This window comes from Sorex araneus, chromosome 11, assembly GCF_027595985.1.
Source record: "Sorex araneus isolate mSorAra2 chromosome 11, mSorAra2.pri, whole genome shotgun sequence".
NCBI lineage: Eukaryota > Metazoa > Chordata > Mammalia > Eulipotyphla > Soricidae > Sorex > Sorex araneus.
Genome location: NC_073312.1, coordinates 47412686 through 47431923, shown reverse-complemented (window position 1 = coordinate 47431923; position 19238 = coordinate 47412686). Strand labels below are relative to the sequence as shown.

Sequence of the window (19238 nt, the reverse complement as noted above, 5' to 3'; positions counted from 1 at the left end):
TAGTGATGAAGATGAAGGAAGAAGCAGAGGGACCAGTGACAGTTTTGGATCTTGAGATTTGATGGTGTTGAAGTTTGATGGGCTGAAGCAATAGCCCAGCGGGTAAGGCCTTGCACGCAGCCGACCCGGATTCGATTCCTTTGCCCCTCTCGGAGAGCCGGGCAAGCTATTGAGAGTATCTTGCCCGATCAGCAGAGTCTGGCAAGCTACCCGTGGCATATTCAATACGCCAAAAACAGTAACAAGAAATCTCACAATGGAGATGTTACTGGTGCCCACTTGAGCAAATTGATGAGCAACAGGATGACAGTGACAGTGAAGTTTGATGATTTTTAATCGAAGTTTGATGTTATTCTGCGCATGTTGGGGTCACAGAGAGTAACAAAGAAAGGGAGGTATGCAAATAGATTACAAGTGTGCGTGTGGCTTTAGATCGAGGTAGGTGTTTTTTGTTTGTTCCATTTTGGGACCAGCTCAGGGGTTACTCCCGGTAGTGCTTGGGGGACCATATGGGGTGCCAGATATGGAACCTGAGTCGGCCTTGTACAATGCAAGGGTCCTACCTGTTTCAGTACTGCTGTGCTACCACTCCATCACCAGTATGTGCCTTTTGGCCTTTTGTGTGTAGGTGGAGGGAAGTCACACCCGGCCCGGTGATGCTCAGAGGTACCCTGATGCTGCACTCAGGAATCACTCCTGGTGGTGCGCGATGGGCCATATGCCGGGGATGGAACCTGGGTCGGCAGCGTGCCCTGCAGGTAAACACTCTGCCCTCTGTACTATAGCTCCGGCCCCTGGTATGTGCCTTATAAAAGAGCGGGACCGGCAAGAAGCTGGAGCAATAGCACAGCGGGTAGGGCGTTTGCCTTGCACGCGGCCTACCCGGGTTCGATTCCCAGCATCCCGTATGGTCCCCCGAGCACCGCCAGGAGTAATTCCTGAGTGCAGAGCCAGGAGTAACCCCTGACAATCGCTGGGTGTGACCCAAAAAGAAAAAAAGAAGAAAAGAAAAAAAGAAGTAGCGTCTGTGCTGGACACCTAGGTGACAACCACGCGGGAAAACGTAGCCCACGGCGACCGTCGGAGAGCCCAACCGCGCATGCTCGGCTGCGGAGCCGGGCCTGCACGTGGCGGCACGGACTACAGTTCCCGGCATGCCACGCGGCGGGCACTCGGGGCGGGACCGCTGGCCCCGGAAATTGCCGCGGAGCTCGGCCTAGACGTCGGTGCGGGAGTCGGCCGCCGTCGCTTTTCTTCGTGTTTCTGGTCACACCGCTACCGCCGCCATGGGGAAGCGACAGCACCAGAAGGACAAGATGTAAGTGGAGCCGCGGGTCGTCCACCTGCCCCGTCCGGTGTCCGGGAGTCTGGCGCTCGTGCCCGGCGCCCCGCGAGCACCGTCCGCGCCCGCAGCCACCCGCCCTGCCCTCCCGCCTCCCCCGGGTGCGGCCCCGGCGCCCCCCACCCGCGCCGCCTCCGATCCCCGCGGTCTTGCCCCGGGCCGCCCGCCACCTTCCCGGGAGTCCCGCGACCTGCGAGCGGCGGGACGGCGGGCTGCGTGCGCTCGGACTATTGGCCGCCTTCGGGGCCCGCTCGCCCCGGCAGGGGCCCAGTAACGCCCATGTCGCTGAACTTTCTGACCGGCCCTCCTATTTTTTTTTTTTTCTTTAGTTGAATCACTGTGAGATCCGTTACAAAGTTGTTCATGCTTGGGTTTCCGTAATACAATGTTCCTACACCCATCCCTTCACCAGTGCACATTTTCCACCACCTGTGCCCCCACTTCCCCCACCACCTCTTCGCCTGCCTTTACGGCAGACACACCTCTCTCTCCCTCTTCCTTTTAGGCACTGTGGTTTTGCAGTAAAGCATCATGTATATTACTTTACCTCCTTTCTACACCCAGTTCTTTGCCGGAGAACTAGAGAAATCCAGATATCTTTCAAACTGTCATTGTCTTAGTGGTCCCTTCTCTGTCCTGACTATACTCCCCGTTTCTCTTTGTGACAAGCTTCCTACCATGGACCAGTCCTGGCTCTCATTTCTGCTGTCTTTGGGTCTCAGTCTCATACTATGTTTCCTTCCTTCCTTCCTCTCTCCCTCCCTCCCTCCCTCCCTCCCTCCTTTTTTCTTAAATTTATATTCTGCAAATGAGTGCGATCATTCTATATCTGTCCCCCTCCCTCTGATTAATTTCAGTCAGCATGATACTCTTCATATCCATCCATCTATACGCAAATTTCATGACTTCATTTTTCCTAATGGCAGTATAGTATTCCACTGTGTAAGGTATACTGTTGTTTCTTTATCCACTCATCTGTTCCCAGGCACTGTTCTAGAATCTGGAAACAACCACAAAACTAAAGCCAAACAAAAGACTTAAAACTTTTATTTATTTAATTTCTGTCTCAAGACTTTTGTTATTGGGCGGAGCTATAGTAGAGCAGGTAGGGCGTTTGCCCTGCCTGCGGCCGACCCGGGTTCAATCCCCAGCATCCCATATGGTCCTCTGAACGCCAGCAGGAGTAATTCCTGAGTGCAGAGTCAGGAGTAGCCCCTGAGCATTGTTGGGTGTGACCCAAAAAGGAAAAAAAAAAGACCTTAATTATTTGCCCATAATTCCCTCTTCTTTATGCTTGTTGATGCTATCACAATGCCAGTGTTGCATTCCTGGCTGTGGTACCCTCGGGGGTGACATGTCAGGTTGTGGCTCTCACATGGGGCATTAGTGCCTGCTGGGCTTGTGCTCCTTTAGTTGTGTTTGTAGACATACTTCTGAGGTGCTGTGGGAACTCACGTTCTTCGTTGGGACATACCAGTTGTGGGTGTGGTCTGACAACGTACGGGGTGCTGAACTGGGCCTCCTTTCCAGCCCTGGTGCTTGCACATCACTCACTGGGGGTTCGTGCCGTGTTTTTTGCTTTTTTTTTCTTCCGGGTCACACCCAGCAATGCTCAGGGGTTACTCCTGGCTCTGCACTCAGGAATTACTCCTGGTGGTGCTCTGGGAACCATATGGGATGCCGGGGATAGAACCTGGGTTGGCTGCGTGCAAGGCAAACACCCTACCTGCTGTGCTATTGCTCTAGCACCAGGTGTTTTGTGAGTTCACACACACCTGGTGGCTGCAGTAAAGCCGGAAAAGGCTGTGGCCCAAGGGCTCCCTGACACCAGTGCTGCCAGGACTGAGCTTGGTGCGTGTGGGACACTGGTGATGCAGGTGGCCCGTGCCTCACAACTCGGCTGCAGGACGTGCTTGTTTGGTCCCTCTGCCCACGAAGGTCTTCACTTAGATCTTTGAAGGGTTCGCACCATCTCATCATTAGTTCTTTTAAGTTCACATTATTTCCTTCAGAGGAAAGTAGGATGATTTTTTGTTTTGTTTTGTTTTGGTTTTGGCTTTTGGACCACACCTGGAGGTGCTCAGGGATTACTCCTGACCCGGTTCAGCAGAGTCAGGGTCAGCTGCCTTCAAGGCTAGCGCCACACCTGCTCTACTCTCTCCCCAAGCCCCATGGCAGGACTGTGTTTATTTATTTTGTAGTTTGTGTAGACTCACAACTACATTCTTTTTGGTCATTACTATATACCCAATGCATAGGTTTGCGGGGAGGGATGGCCCACATCTGGGGATGCTCAGTGGCCATTGGCTTTGCTCAGGGTCACTCCTGGCAGTACTTGTGGACAGTATATGATGTATCCAGTTGGTCATGCACAAGCACCACACCATGCCTCACCCTGTATCATCTCTTTGGTCCAGTAGATACTTCTCTGTAGGTAAGAGAGGGTGCCAAGGGTCAAACCTAGGCCCTCAGATGTGCAGAATATGTGCTCTACCACTGAACTGCCACATATCCCTAGCCATGGAGTAGGTTTTAAATAATATTTTCTTGGTGCTTTTTTTTTGGGGGGGGGTCACACCTGGCTATGCACAGGTTACTCCTGGCCCATACACTCAGGAATTACCCCTAGCAGTGCTCAGGGGACCATATGGGATGCTGGGATTCGAACCTGGGTTGGCTGCGTGCAAGGCAAATGCCCTACTCATTGTGCTATCGCTCTAGCTCCCTAAATAATATTTTCTGAATGAACAAAATGTCTCAGTCATCAACTACTTTCTGAGATTGTGTCCTTGTTGTAAAGGAACAGTAGTAAGATTCTCTCACTTTCCTTCAGGTATATTACCTGTGCTGAGTACACTCATTTTTATGGAGGCAAGAAGCCAGGTAAGGAATGAAATGTTTCCCCCCTTGGATTGTGTCTGTGCACATGTATATTTTACTTATTTCAGGAAAGATGCTTTCACTCTGTAGCAAGGCTGTAAAAATTAATAAAAGGACATAAAGTGTAGACCAGGGGGCTGTGGATCCAGTTCACAGAAGAGGAGACAAACGCATGAAATAGTGCATGAAATTACACTCATGAAAATGTTCAGTCTGGGTGGTGATTTGGGCAGTGGGTGTTGGGGCCATATCTGGTATTACTTAGTAGTGACTCCTGGTGCTGGAATTTGTTTGTGGGCCACATCTGGCTATGCCAGAGGTTATTCCTGGTTCTGTGCTCAGAAATTACTCCTGGTGAGGCTTGGGCTACCATATGGGATGCTGGGGATTGAACCTGGGTCAGCCACGTGCAAGGCAAATGCCCTACCGGCTGTACTATATTTTGCTCTGGCCCCTGGCACCAGGTTATAAGACAGACATCTTAGTCCTCTTTTATCTCTCTGGCCCTAGCCTACTTTTCTTTTGTTTTTGTTTTTGGGCACACTCGGTGATGCTCAGGGGTTACTCTGGCTCTATGCTCAGAGATCACTCCTGGTGGGCTCGGGGGACCATATGGGATGCCAAAAATCTAACTCAGATCGACATATGCAAGGCAAATGGCTAACCCACTTGCCGTGCTATTGCCCTGGCTCCCTCTAGTTTTTTTGTTGTTGCTTTTTCTTTCCAGGTGACACCTGTTGTTGCTCAGGGATCACTCCTGTCAGAGTTTGGGGGATCATACATGGTGACGGGATCCAACCCAGATTGGCCGCATGCAAGCTCTACTCTCTGTATCTCCAGCCCCCTAGTCTACATTTTTAAAACTCACCCCTGGTGTTGGGGAGAGCATAAGGGGTAAGGTGCTTGTGGCCAGCGTTGGTTTGGTCTCCACTTGGTTTTCTGAGCACAGAGGTGGGAGTAGCCCCCAAGCATTGTTATGTGTGGCCCCAAAACTACTCCCTCTAAGAAGATGACATTTTTACTAAAATGACATTTTTCCTCCTATCATTTTTTTTTTTTTTTTTGCTTTTTGGGTCACACCCGGCAATGCACGGGATTCCTGGCTCATGCACTCAGGAATTACCCCTGGCGGTGCTCAGGGGACCATATGGGATGCTGGGATTCGAACCCGGGTCGGCTGCGTGCAAGGCAAACGCCCTACCCGCTGTGCTATCACTCCAGCCCCTTTCCTACTATCATGTTAAGAAGAACATAAAGAATGGTAATACCCAAAGCTGTTAAAGCTGTAGTAAAAAGGGTAGCATCATAGTTGCTGTTGGGAGTACCAAGGACTTGGTCGGCTTAACAGGACTGCGGCCTGTGGGGGGCTGCAGAAGATGGGGGGCCACAGTGGTCCATGTGGGTGCTTTTCCCTCTGCCTTTGCCCAGTGTGTTTGGGTTCCACCTGTTGAGGTTTTTCATTCATAGTGGTAGTTGCACTACGTAATTTATATGTATACAGACTTTATTAAGATGCCATTGTCATCTCTTTACATTTTAAACAGATATCCCACAAACAAATTTTCGTCGTTTGCCATTTGATCACTGCAGGTAAGCCTGTCAGGTATTTTCTCCTCCTGTCTGTTTTTCTGATGATCTGTGAATCCCACCCTTAAGGATGTGATGTGGACCCTGCCTTTGTCCCCGCCTAACCTACCCCAGACTGGGAGAAGGTGGTCCCCAGTCTGGGGTAGGTTAGCTAATGAGGGTCTGCTTGTCCTCCGTGTGGGTCCCCCCCGTGTCGGTCTCCGCCCCAGCAGGGGCTCTCTGTCGAGTCTGGTGGACGGGAGGTGAAGCTTACCTCGCCCAGAGTCCTGTCCAGCGGGGCCTGGCCCTGGGCCTTTCACTTTTTTCTTCCAGTCCAGGGTCAGGCTACGAGTGGCAAAGCTCTCAGTGACCTGAAAATCCTGATGATGGCAGGTCAGCCCGACGCCCGGGGGCAGTGAGAAGGGGGTGCAGGGCTGAGAGCTGGAAGGCCCACGGTGCCCACTCGGCTGGGTGGGGACTCGGGGAGGTGAGCTTGAGCCCCAGCCCTCTCTTGTGCCGCTGCTTGCTCGCCTGCCTCGTTCAGAGCAGGCAGGATTGGCGTTAGGGAAATAAACTTTCCTGGGTTCCAGCCCCTGCAGGTTGCTGGTCTGTCTCCTAGGCTCTGGGGTAGAATGTGCCTTTTCGGGTTGCGTTTGAGAGAAGATGCATGCAGTGTCTTGCTGCTTGGGGTGTGTTTTGGTGTCTGGCCTGGTTTCTGGGGGCCACGGAGGTCACTCCAGTTCTGATTGCTCAGATCTTGAGGATTGACCCAATCGACCCCCTGTGAACCGATGTATAAGCAAGCCAGGTGAGCTGAGCTCTTGATGGCTAGTAGTGGAAACCCCAGCAAGAAAAAAGGCTACTGGCGGCTGGAGAGATAGTGCAGCAGGAAGACGCTTGCCTTGGGTATGGCTGACGTGGGTTTGATACCTGAGACCTCATAAGGTTCCCGAGTCCACCAGCTCTAAGCCCAGGGATCCATAGCACAGCTGGGGGTGGCTCAAAAAATCCAGGAGAGAGGGAGAGGGGGAGAGGGAGAGGGTAGAGAAAGAGGGAGGGAGGGCTTGAGTGCATCTGCTGGTTGGCCCACGACATTGCTCTCCCTGGGCACACCTGTCCTCAGGTGGTAAGTGGCACATGCGTGGCAGTATGGGCTGAGGCAGGTCTTTCTTCTCCCACATCTGTGGGTCAGAATGTCCCAGGGCTTCCCACCCTCAGTTCTGCACGAGACCTGAGTCTCAGACCACGTATGGAACTGTGAGGGGGGCACTGAGGTACCCTCTGTCGCTGACCACAGCCCACCAGTCTCTGATGGGGGTGGCAGGGCGAGAGGGGTGTGGCTTGCCTGTGCCTGCTGTGAGCTTCAGGGGAGCAAATGCCAGTCCTGCTTCCCAGAGGCCACCCCAGGCCCCTTCTGGGACGTGATCTCCTGTGTGCTCCGACACGCCAAGGCCAAGGACCCCGGCCCCTCAGCACTTCCCGGGGAGGGGGGACCCTTGCCTCATTGTCTTGACTTGTGCTGGGAACTTCTTAGGGAGAGTGTGGGGGCCAGAGGATTACACGGGGGGATTGGAGGAGGGAGGAGGAGAGGCAGGAGCCTGGGAATGGCCTGGCCAGTCTCCATGTTAGGGCTTGTCTGTGCACTGACCAGGAGTGACCTTTGCCTTCTCTTTCAGTCTCTCTCTGCAGCCCTTTGCCTACCCCGTGTGCACCCCGGAGGGCGTTGTCTTTGACTTGCTGTGAGTTTTATTCCCCCCCACCCCCCGCCTCCCCGCTTTGGATTTGACAAATGGGTCAGGGTTTTGGGTTTGTGGATTTGCTGCTGCTGTTGTTTCTCATGCTTGGAGGTGAAGTCAGCGCCTCACACATACAAGGCAAGCCGAGCTTCGTCCCTCGCCCCAGTGTCGAATTTGAAGCATAGCCAACTTCTGTCATTTTCTCATGTTCCAGATTCATTTTAGAAAATTGAGAAAATGCTTCCCAGTAAAAGGAAAATTTATCAGGGGATATAGCTCAATGGTAGAGCACATACTTTGCCAGTGTGAGGCGCCCTACCCATTGTACTGTCTCTCTGGTCCCAGAAAGTGTAATTTTGTGTGTGTGTGTGTGTGTGTGAGACTTATTGGGTCACACCCAGTGATGCTCAGGGGTTACTCCTGGGCTCTGCACTCAGGAATCACTCCTGGTAGTTCTTGGGGAACAAGCGAATGCCCTCCATGCTGACCTATTGCTTTGACCCCAGAAAGTATAAATTTTTGATGCTGACTCAGTGTTTTAAATTGTATAGATATATCAGCACATCTTTATTTCTATGGAAGTTTATGTTGTTTGCAATAACTGCAATTAAACCCTTTACATACCTTCTTTTGTTTGCTTTTTTTTCTGGGGCCACACCCTGTTCAGGGCTTACCCCTGGCTCTGAGCTCGGGATCACTCCTAGTGGGGCTCAGGGGCCAATGTGGGGTGCTGGGGTGGACTCTGGTCAGCTATGCACAAGGCAAGTCCCCAATGCTGTACTGCTGCTCCGGCTCCCCTGTGTGCCTTAAACTCTGGTTCCAGAACTCTCCCCCCTGGTTTTTTTTTTTTTTTTCTTTTTAGGTCACACCCGGCAACGCACAGGGGTTACTCCTGGTTCTGCACTCAGGAATTACCCCTGGTGCTGCTCAGGGGACCATATGGGATGCTGGGAATCGAACCCGGGTCAGCCGTGTGCAAGGCAAACACCCTACCCACTGTGCTAGTGCTCCAGCCCCCCCCCTGGTTTTGAGCAGGGGTGCAGCTGTGGGAGACACCAGCTGGCTCTGCCCACACTGACCCTTCATTCTTTCCCAACTCCAGGAACATTGTCCCTTGGCTTAAGAAGTATGGAACCAACCCCAGCAACGGCGAGGTAGGCGGCTGTGTGGGACTGGGAGAGGTGCAGCCATGAGGTCCCGGGTCTGCCTTTTCTTCTATGGTTTCCACAGCCTTCCAGAGGGCACTGTGAGGGGTGTTGGCTCACTCCCCTTGCTGGCCATGTGGAAATGTTCCCCACATATGCTGGGTACACCTGTGTATATCCCATCCTAGGGATATGCTCACCCTGGCAAATCCTGTTGCAGTGTGCTTCCTGTGTGTGTGTGTATGTGTGTGTGTGCTCACCCTGGCAAATCTCGTTGCATTGTGCTTCCTGTGCCATACTCTGTGTGTGTGTGTGTGCGTGCGCACACGTGTGTGACCAGACACATTTTGTTAAACATTTGGTGGTGATGCTCATCGGAGTTGTGCTTTCACGTGTGATTGGGGATCGCACTGTTGAGTCACGGGGCTGGCACACTGTCTGGCTCAGTGTTGCTGGTAGCTGCGCTCCTGGCCACAGTGCCTGTCCATCTTGTTTGTGGTGCTCCCTGCCCTGCTCCATTGTTCTCACATTCCTGGGGGCCCAGACAGCAGAGGCACGTGAACTGCTTGACATGCGCTGGTGGTGCCGGGAGCCTGGCTCCGCCCTCGTGCCTGCCAGGCTGCCTGGGATTTGCATTATTGAATCAGGCACTTCTGCCCCGCAGCCTTCCTGGGCCCCCAGAGGCCTTCCCTGCCCAGGGTTGTGGTTGTGTTCAGGGCCCAGGTCAGCATTCAAGGCTGTTCCTCTGTCCATAGTTTGCAAAGGCCTGGATGGCCAGAGACTCCTTCCTCTTGGCCTGTTTCACAGCATCAGTCTCAGCATTGCTTCGTGTCGGTCATTCCTTTGTTAGTTTTCACGCTGAATTACGCTTCTTCCAGAAACTGGATGGGAGGTCTCTGATCAAGTTGAACTTTAAGAAGAACAATGAAGGTGAGTGGTGTCCTTTACTGCCACCTCTAGGTTGGCTCTCTCTCCAGCAGGGCCAGGCATCCCTTTCTTGTCCGCCCTGTTTTGTTTTGGGTGTGGTGCTTGGGACCAGGTGGCACTGGGGATGCAACCTGGGGTTCCCCCAGCAAAGCACATGCTGCCACCCTCTGAGCCTCTCCCTGGTCCTTCCTGAGCAGTCTTATACTTTTTGGGTGGTTGGTTTGGGGACCATACCTGCCTGTACTCAGGGCTTACTCCTCACTCTGTGCTCAGTGGTCACTCCTGGCGGTGCATAGGGGACTTAGTGGGGTGCCAGGGATTGAAACTGGGTTGGCCACTTGCAAGACAAATGCCCTACCCACTGTACTATCACTCCAACCCCTGTCTTGGTAATTTCACTTAATTTCACTTTCTGAAAGATATAACTTTTTGACCGTGGGTGGGGCCTCCTAAGTGGGCCTCAGACATGCTAGAAGCTCTTCTCAGCAATATGGGCTGACTGGGCTGGCTGATCTGGCCAGTGGGTTTGTGCCTGGGCCCTGTGGTGTTGGGGTCACCAGTGTCACCATGCGGGCTCGGAGTCTCCAGGGCTGCACAGCATGTTCCCCAATCCTTGTGATTCTCTGCCCAGCTCTCATAACTTCCTTTGAAATCCAGGTAATTTAAAGCTGGGCGGGGGGAGGGGAGGGTTTGGACACTTCTTCCCACCTAGGGAAGGCAGCCTTAGGCCTTGTGGCCCCTGCCTTTGTGAGTACACCAGGCCTGTGTATGGGGACCCCTTTGGCTGCTTTGTGTCTCTGCTCCTCGTGGAGGCAAAAACTGCTGGTGAGGCCCAGAGAGTGGCAGAGAAGTGGGGTGGGGTGTGGGATGGGTTTGCTGGTGGCTCTTGGGTTGAACCTGTTTGCTCTTGGGTCTGAAGGAGGCCCGGCCCATGGGGCCAGAGTGATACAGGGGGTAGGACACTTGCTTGCACATGGTTAACCCATGTTCTAGCCCCAGCACCCATATGGGTTTCTGAGCTCCCCAGGAGTGCTCCCTGAGCACAGAAACAGGAATAACCCCTGAGCATCTCTGGCTGTGGCTCAAAAACAAGGAAAAAGATGAAGCCCTGGGCCTCTGCTCTCTGTTCCTGTGCTCGCGCCTTGCTTCTCAGTGGCCAGATGCCTGAGCCGAGGTGGCCCGGCGCTGTCCTAGTTCTGGGTCTGGCCTTCAGTCGTGTTGCATGTCCAGGAATGAGGGAGTGGGGAGAAATGCAGCAGACTGGGCGCAGGCACCTCCCTGGTCAGATGTGGTCACAGGGGGTCTCTCCCGGCAAGTGCTCCCTGAGGTGCTGCCACACGCAGGGAGCTGAGGGGACCAAGTGTCCCTGGGAAGGAAGGCGGCTCTGAGGGGTGCCAGGGAGAGGCTGGGACAGAGTGAAGCAGGAAGTTCAGGAGGTGGCGCTGGGGCTAGTGTGCCGGAGATCGGTTCCGACCCAGCTCTGGTGGGTGTGACCCTAAAGGCAGAACGCATTTTTTAAGAAGGAACTAAAGCAGGGAGAGGGTCCCAGTGAGTCTTGCCGACAGGGTTGCGGGGAGGAGGGGAGGCACTGCGGAGCCCCCAGGCCTGTCCAGCGCCCCTGAGCCTGTGAGCAAGTGAGCAGTGGGAATGAAGGCCGTGGGCAGGGACAGCGGGGGCAGGCGTCCTGCAGGGCCGGGCTGCCTCAGGACCACCCCAGGAGGTGAGGAGCTGACACCGCGACCTAGTAGCATTCATCATGTTTTGGTTTGGTTTGGCTCTTGACTAGGGGGAGTGAAGGCGGGTGAGAGTGGGGAATCTGCGCAGCGCCCTGCCCGTGCCCACGACCTGTTCCCATACGCGCCCACTCACCATCTGTCTCATCTCATCTCACGCCCACTCCTCGCCGCTGACAAAACTTGGATGCAAATTTCAGATGTTGCATCATTTCATGCTTAAGTATTTCAGTCAGTGTGCGTTCCAGAGAGAGAGGACTATAGAAGTGAGCAGTAGTTAGCACACCTGAAAATTGATTATTTAGCTAGTGGCCCAGTTTTCAAAACATTCTCATAACTATTTTTTTTTTCTTCGCTTTTTGGGTCACACCTGGTGATGCACAGGGGTTACTCCTGGCTCTGCACTCAGGAACCACTCCTGGTGGTGCTCAGGTGGCCATATGGGATGCTGGGAATCGAACCCAGGTCGGCCACGTGCAAAGCAAACGCCCTATCCACTGTGCTATCACTCCAGCCCCTCATAACTACTTTTTTTTGTGGGGGAGCATTTTGGATCACACCCAGCAATACTCAGGGCTGACTCCTGGCTCTGCACTCAGGAACCACTCCTGGTGGTGCTTGGGGGACCATATGGGATGCTGGGAATCGAACCCGGGTCGGCCACGTGCAAGGCAAATGCCCTACCTGCTGTACTAACTCCAGCCCCTCATAACTACTTTTTAAAAAGTTTTCCAGTCATGGCTAATTTCATTTGGGGAGAGTGTTTGGGGCCACATCTGTGCCAGGGATTGAGCCCAGCTTGGCTGCGTGTAAGGCAAGTAGCTGCCCACTGTACAGTCTCTCTGGTCCTCAGATCGTGGTTTTGAAGAAGAAAGTCCCCATTAACGAGGGAGGGGCCTGGGCCTTGGCAGCCAGGTGAGCGGAGTCACTGGTGTGAGTGGCCGAGAGCGCGCCTGAGGGGCGGGTCTAAGCTTCCTCACTGGGAGCCTTGTCTGAGCCGTTTTTACAGGAGTCCTGGCATATGGCATATAAAACAGATCTTGAAAACCAACATTGACAAACTAGGCCATACATTTATTTTTTCTGTTGTTTTGGGGCCACACTAATGGTACTCAGGGCTTACTCTTAGCTCTGTGCTCAGGAATCACTCCTGGTCGATCTTGGGGCAGTCTTGGTACTGGTGATTAAACCCAGACCAACTGTGTGCAAGACAAGTGCGTTACCTGCTGTACTATCTAGCCCCAAGAAAAATGTTTTAAACAGATTTTTTTTTTTGGAGGGAGGGTGGGGGCACACTGGGCAGTGCTCAGAGGTTACTCTGGCTCTGCACTCTGGTGCTTCCTGGCAGTGCTCAGGGACCATATGGGATGCTGGGGATCAGTTTCGGGCGGGCTGCAGAGGTATCGCTCTACCCTCTGTACTATTGCTCTGGCCCCTTCAACAGAATGGAAAAATTTTTTGCTGCCTCCACATTCATTCTGGGGCTGTGACCCTCCCAGTTTAAGCAGCAGGGGCGAGGCAAGGCTGGGGGCAGAGTCTCCCCGTGGATGGGGCTGCCACTGCCCCCGGTGCTTTCCTTGCTGGGCCTGGCTCCTCCGAGCATCCTCCCACCCGATGTGTCTCGTCTGCAGGTAAGTACCACTGCCCGGTGCTCTTCACAGTGTTCACCAACAACACGCACATTGTGGCCGTGAAGACCACCGGTAACGTCTACGCCTACGAGGTGGGTCCTCTGGGGTTCTGGCCCCCCACCCCCTCCACATTTCTTTGGGAGCCACACTCAGCAATGCTCAGGGCTTACTCCTGGCTCTGAGCTCAGGGGTCACACCTGGAGAGTTTAGGGGACAACATGAGGTGCCGGGGATGAACCTGGGTTAGCTGTATGCAAGGCAAATGACCTGCCTGCTGTAATGTCACTCCCACCTCATTCTCCTTTTTCCAGTGCTGAGGATCAAACCCAGGGCCTCGCACATGAAAGGTCTGAGCTCTGCATCCCCCAGCTCGCATTCCCAGTGCCCGGGGTGAAGGACCTGTTCTCTCAGACTAGGGCTGCTGGGGCGCTCAGGCCCTGCCCGTGGAGGAGCCCCCAGAGGGACTGACGCTGGCTGACGGGCAGGTGTGGCGGGGAGGCCTGTTGTGCAGGGAGCTATGTCCAGTACTGCCCTGGCCTAGGGCCTGTGAGCCGGCAGGCAGGAAAATGTTTCTCCAGTGTTCTTTGGCTGAGAAAGTGGAATTGGAACCTGGGGGCTCAGCGGATCCCCACCCCACGCAGCTGGGCGCTGCTGGGCGGGACTATTTCTTCCTGCCCTTCTCTCACGGAGTGGCAAACACAGGGGGACTCAGTCTGCCAGGGCTGACCACACTGCCTCCTGACACAGGCAGTGGAGCAGCTCAATATCAAGGCCAAGAACTTCAGAGACCTGCTCACGGATGAGCCCTTCACCCGTCAGGACCTCATCACCCTGCAGGTAGCTGCTCCCAGCGACCCCACCCCAGGGTGCCCGGCACCTCCTGGCCTGCCTCTCCGCTGCCAGCAGTGTCAACCCCATCTGTGACAGGTGCCTGTTTCCAGGTCATACCTGTTAGTGCTCAGGAGCTGCTCCTGGATTGGTGCTCGGGAAGGCAGGGTCTCCCCAGGGGCTGTCCTGGGGGCCTGGCATATGGGGGCTGACCTGAGCTTTCTGCACACAGACCTGTCCTCTAGCCCATTGAGCTACTCCCACATCCCTTGCTCAGATGCCCTCATCTGTGCCCCAGGCCGTCTCAGTGACCCTCTGCCAGCCTACCTCTCTCTCACGCCCTCTCTGGGCTAGTGTGTACTCTGTACCCCACATCCAGCACGGGGCTCCCCTGTGGGCATCCTTGCAAGACACGGGCCTGGGAAATTGGGCTGAGTGAATTGGGACCCTGCCCTCCTGTGGTTTGTCCTCTCTAATGCGTGGGCAGCACACAGGCCTGCCCATGGGGCTCCCCCTTCTCAGGCCAGAGCACCGAGGGCTCCCCTGGCAGCTACCCTCAGCCTGCCCAGCTCTGCCGTCCCCGGCCACTCCCCTCAGTGCCCCAGGCCTTCCTGCAGCTGCTGGAACTCGCACCTCTTCTGCTTTGGTCTCTCTCACAGGACCCCACCAATCTGGACAAGTTCAATGTCTCCAACTTCTACCATGTTAAGAACAACATGAAAATAATAGATCCAGGTAAGTATTTCCAGCAGGGCTGGTGTGAGTGCCAGGGCAGACCTCGGCTGACCTGTGCCAGTGTCTCCTGTGTCCACAGGGCCTGCACACGTGGTGCCCACAGCCCCCTCAGACAGCTCTGGGGCCCTGGGTGTCAGTGGGTGCGCCCCGCCCTGTACCTTGCTCCTACAAGTTGTCTGTCCTCGCCGCAGGGGTGGGGCTGCTGTGGTGCTCGCGGGCTGCACACCTGCTCGGGCCCCTGTGGTTTTGCAGATGAAGAAAAGGCCAGACAGGACCCATCTTACTACTTGAAGAACACAAACACCGAGACCCGGGAGACGCTGCAGGAGCTCTACAAGGAGTTCAAGGGGGACGAGGTGCTGGCAGCCACCATGAAGGTGCCCGAGAAGAAGAAGGTGGACAAGCTTAACGCTGTGAGTAGACGGGTGCTGGTGGGGGTTCTCTTGGTCCCTTTGAATGGTCGTGGCGCAGGATTGGGGGCTCCTGGGGGGGAATTGGGTGTTTTGGGCCACACTCAGTGGTGCTCAGGCTGGTCAGGGTTAGGATTAGGCTCTCCCAGGTCAGGGCCACGTCCCTGGCGGAGGGGTCACTAGTGGGCCTGGACGTGGGCTGATAGCCATGTTTTGTTGGCAGGCCCACTACTCCACTGGCAAGGTCAGCGCCTCCTTCACCTCCACCGCCATGGTTCCAGAGACCACACATGAAGCAGGTAGCTGCCCTGCTGCTGAGGGGAGGTCCAGGTGTGCGTGGGCTGGTTTCAGGGTTGGGGGTTGCTGGAGTGAGGGCAGTGGTTGGCCTCCTGACTTCCGGCATCTTCCCATTCACTGCTGGCCCCTGCCTCCCACCTCCACCCCAAGCTGGGGGGCAGCCGAGGCTCAGTGCCAAGTGCCCCAGATGCACACGGAGTGGGTCTGTTTGCAGCCGCCATCGATGAGGATGTGCTCCGCTACCAGTTCGTGAAGAAGAAGGGCTACGTGCGGCTGCACACCAACCGGGGCGACCTCAACCTGGAGCTGCACTGTGACATGGTGGGTGTGTGCTGCACCCCTCCCCTGGAGGCTGCCCTGTCCTGCATTAGGCTTCAGGGGGCTTTGTCCTTCCTGTAGGCCATGCGGCCTGGGGCTAGGGGTAGGGGGGGCATTGGTGACCCTCCATGGCCATTCCATGCCTCACAGAGGAATCTGGGCAATTTTGTAGACACCAAAGACCTGTGAAAACTTCATCAAACTCTGCAAAAAGCAGTATTATGATGGCACCATCTTCCACAGATCCATCCGGAACTTCGTGGTGAGTGACAGGAGCCGGTGTGGCTGAGGTGCCGCCACTGGGGATTGGGAAAATGTGGTACTTGGCAGGGTAGCTGCGGGCTGACCGCTCCTGTCTCCCCAGTGGTCACACTGGGCTTGTGCAGTGTGGCCTGACTGGGCCCTGTTCTCTGCAGAGCAGACATGTGGCTGGCGGTGGGGTGGGGTGTGGGCACGGTTTGTTTACTGCTTTTTATTCCTGCAGATCCAGGGAGGTGACCCCACGGGCACGGGCACGGGTAGGTGCCACTCCGAGGAGTGGGGTGGAGAGACGGGCCAGCTGGCAGCTCCCAATGCCCTCCAGCAGCAGGCGTGCTGCCTGTGAATTGTGGGTCGCTTGACCGGATCCCTGTCCTGGAGACCATACCCCTTCCCCCTGGGGCGTGGGGGGACCTGGAGTTGGGAGGGCTCTGGGGGCTTGGACGAGTCCAGTCAGCACTGCCCCCAGGGCCCTGCGTGACCAGGCTCCGATGTACAGGGCCACACCTGGTGCTGCTGGGCGTGTGCGGCCCCACCCAGCCCCGCTCTCTCCCCCTCGCAGGCGGGGAATCCTACTGGGGAAAACCCTTCCGAGACGAGTTCCGGCCCAACCTCTCCCACACGGGCCGCGGGATCCTGAGCATGGCCAACTCGGGGCCCAACACCAACAAGTCCCAGTTGTGAGTCCCTAAGCCTCTGCTTGCGGGCCACGCTTCCACCCAGACCCACTCCAGACGCCCCCTGGGGCGAGCTACTGAGCAGGACCAGGCTCTCCTGCTGCTTCTTCACCCCATTTCTGTACCAGATGTGGCTAAGTCTGTTTGGCCACGCCGGTGTGCTCGGGCCTCACTCCTGGCATTGCTTGGGCACCATGTGGTGCTGGGTTAGAGTTTTCTTTGCTCCCCTTCCTTCTGCTGCCTCCTTCCTTGGTCCTTCAGTGGGCCCTCGGCCCACCTCCAGAGCTCACGAGAGCTCCCCAGCCTCCCCTACTCCTCCTGGGCAGCTGTTTTTGGAGCCAAGGCTCAGCGCGGCCAGGCTGGGGCAGATCTAGACCACAGGTGAGGGCCGCCTCCCTCGTCTGAGTTCCTGACTCGCCTCTCTCCTTCCAGCTTCATCACCTTCCGCTCCTGCGCCTACCTGGACAAGAAGCACACCATCTTTGGGCGGTGAGGAGCCCATACTCTGGAGGCCGGGCAGGGGCCTTCCCAGACCTTCATGTTCAGGGGACCGGGCCTCCCAGGGTTAGCTCTTCCTGGCTTTCTCACCATCCTTGTCCACGATAAGGCCTTTCTCTGCCTCTTGGTAGGAAGCGTCTGGCAGCGTGGACAGAGTGGGAGGCTGAGGCCCCTTAAAGCCTGACCGTCAGCGGGCAACATGCTGAACTTGTCCCTGGGGGCTTGCCTATTCCGCCCAGGCCTTTCCTGCCCATGCAACTATGGGTGGCACCTTTCTGGGTCAGCTGCCCAGCCTGTCCTTGGCTACTTGCCAGCAGATTGGCTGTGGGGCGCCCCTTTCCCCCAGCGTTCTCAGAGGTGCCCTGACCTTCCGCTGCAGGGTTGTTGGGGGTTTTGACACGCTGACAGCCATGGAGAATGTGGAGAGTGACCCCAAAACTGACCGCCCTAAGGTATGTGCCCCAAGAGCAGAGACCAGGTGCAGGGTGGAGGGTGCAGCCATGGCCTCACCCCTCCATCCCCCGCTGCAGGAGGAGATCCGCATCGACGCCACCACCGTGTTTGTGGATCCCTATGAAGAGGCCGACGCACAGGTGAGCGGGCACACGGGGAGGGCGGCTTGGCGGCCCTGGTGCCTCTGGGGCTCAGTCATCACTGCAACCCCTCTCCCCACAGATCGCTGAGGAGCGGAAGAAGACAGAGGTCAAGGAGGAGGCTCCAGAGAGCACAGCAAAGCCCAGCCCGTCCACGTCAGGGAGCCAGGGCCCCCAGACCTACCGCCAGGGGGTGGGCAAGTACATCAACCCGGCAGTCACGTGAGTGCGGGGCTGCCCTCGGGCAGGGCGCAGTGAGCAGGGGACCTGCCGGGAGACTCAGCCGCGGCTTCTTTGCCACCCTAGGAAGCGTGTAGCAGAGGAAGAGCCGTCCACCAGTGCGGGGGTCTCTGCAGCCAAGAAGAAGCCCAGCCGGGGTTTTGGGGACTTCAGCTCCTGGTAGCAGGCGCTGCCCTTACATCTCAGGAAAGACCTGGGGCCAGTACTGGGCCCCTCCATGTCGTTGCTTCTCTGCCCTCGTAAGCCTGCCCGTGGACTGAGATGGAATAAACTCAGATCTTTCCTGCCAGCAACTCACTGGCCTCCCCAGCCACATCCTGGACCCCCAGTTCCTGGGGTCTGGCCCACAGAGCAGCTGTCAGGAGGGGGATATCATTCTTGACCCAGTGTTGATCACAGGGTCCCACAGAGCCTGGGGTCGTTCTCATGCCCCGGACCTTGAGCTTGGGACACCAGGGTTGGGGCTTCTGATACAAGGGGTTGGGAGACCCTGGATGAACAGCTCTTGCTGGGGTGTCCGATACCGCCCCCCAGGATGCCTGAGAGCCTGCAGGGGGCGCTGAGAAGATGCTGAAGGCCCAGTGAGCTGGCACTCCCACTCTCCAGGGCATCTGGACCCTAATGGATCTTTTTTAGATTTGTACTTGTGCCACTTCTTGCTTTCTGTCATTTGCAGCCGGCCCAGGCTGGCTTCCATCTCCCGAGTGGGACAATGCTGCCTCCATTCCCCAAAGTGCCTCTGCAGAAGCTGCCTCCCCTCTGGCCCTCAGGTCCCCACACTTGCAGCCTGGCTCTTTTCTCTTCCGGTCTGTCTTCCCTTCATCCCTGATGCTCACCCCTGCCTGCAGTCACCACCATGGACTTGGCCGTCCTGGAATTGACCATCTCATGTTCTCGCCAGACTTTTGACTCCACCTCTTCCCCACTCCCCTGTGCCAGGCAGGCTCCATGCACCTGGTGCACAAAGGAGAGAGGTGGGCCAGGGCCTCTCCATGGGAGCAGAGCACCCACACAGGAAACAGCTGGCACCGGAAGCTTTATTTCCAGACCTCCTCGACACATGAGTGGGCACAGGGAATTGGGGGGAGGGATGGTGGCCATCTGTCTGCTGTCCTGCCTGCCCCAAAGGGAGACTCCAGGGCCTTGGAGTCACCACAGCATGACAGGCCCACCCAGAGCTCCAGACAAGTGGGGGCCAAGAGTCCCTTGAAGTTTAAATTATAAATTTAAAACTGCTTGGATTTTGTTCAGGACCTGTTGAGGTCATCAGGTAAATTAAAGGACTTTTGAAAAATTCCCATTTCCAGTCTAATATCTGGACAGATACCATCAAGAATAAGAAGTAAAGGTATGAAAATACTGTATGTGAGTATATAAAACGCAGCCACACCACACCATGCTACGGAAGCAAGTGGCTGCATCAA

The 19238-nt window shown here is 55.8% G+C and overlaps 1 protein-coding gene across 1 annotated transcript; it reads left to right on the top strand.

Moving 5' to 3' along the window:
• Positions 1-1185: 1185 nt before the first annotated feature.
• On the top strand, positions 1186-19108 carry PPIL2 (peptidylprolyl isomerase like 2). The gene is made up of 20 exons (XM_004607452.2): positions 1186-1318; positions 4176-4225; positions 5767-5812; positions 7465-7527; positions 8627-8678; positions 9548-9599; positions 12961-13052; positions 13708-13797; positions 14448-14523; positions 14776-14936; positions 15157-15232; positions 15445-15551; positions 15721-15810; positions 16033-16066; positions 16369-16486; positions 16916-16972; positions 17361-17433; positions 17512-17574; positions 17657-17796; positions 17881-19108. The coding sequence occupies exons 1-20, from the start codon at positions 1287-1289 to the stop codon at positions 17975-17977; spliced, it is 1569 nt and encodes a 522-aa protein (XP_004607509.2). The 5' UTR covers positions 1186-1286; the 3' UTR covers positions 17978-19108.
• The last annotated feature ends 130 nt before the right edge of the window (positions 19109-19238 follow it).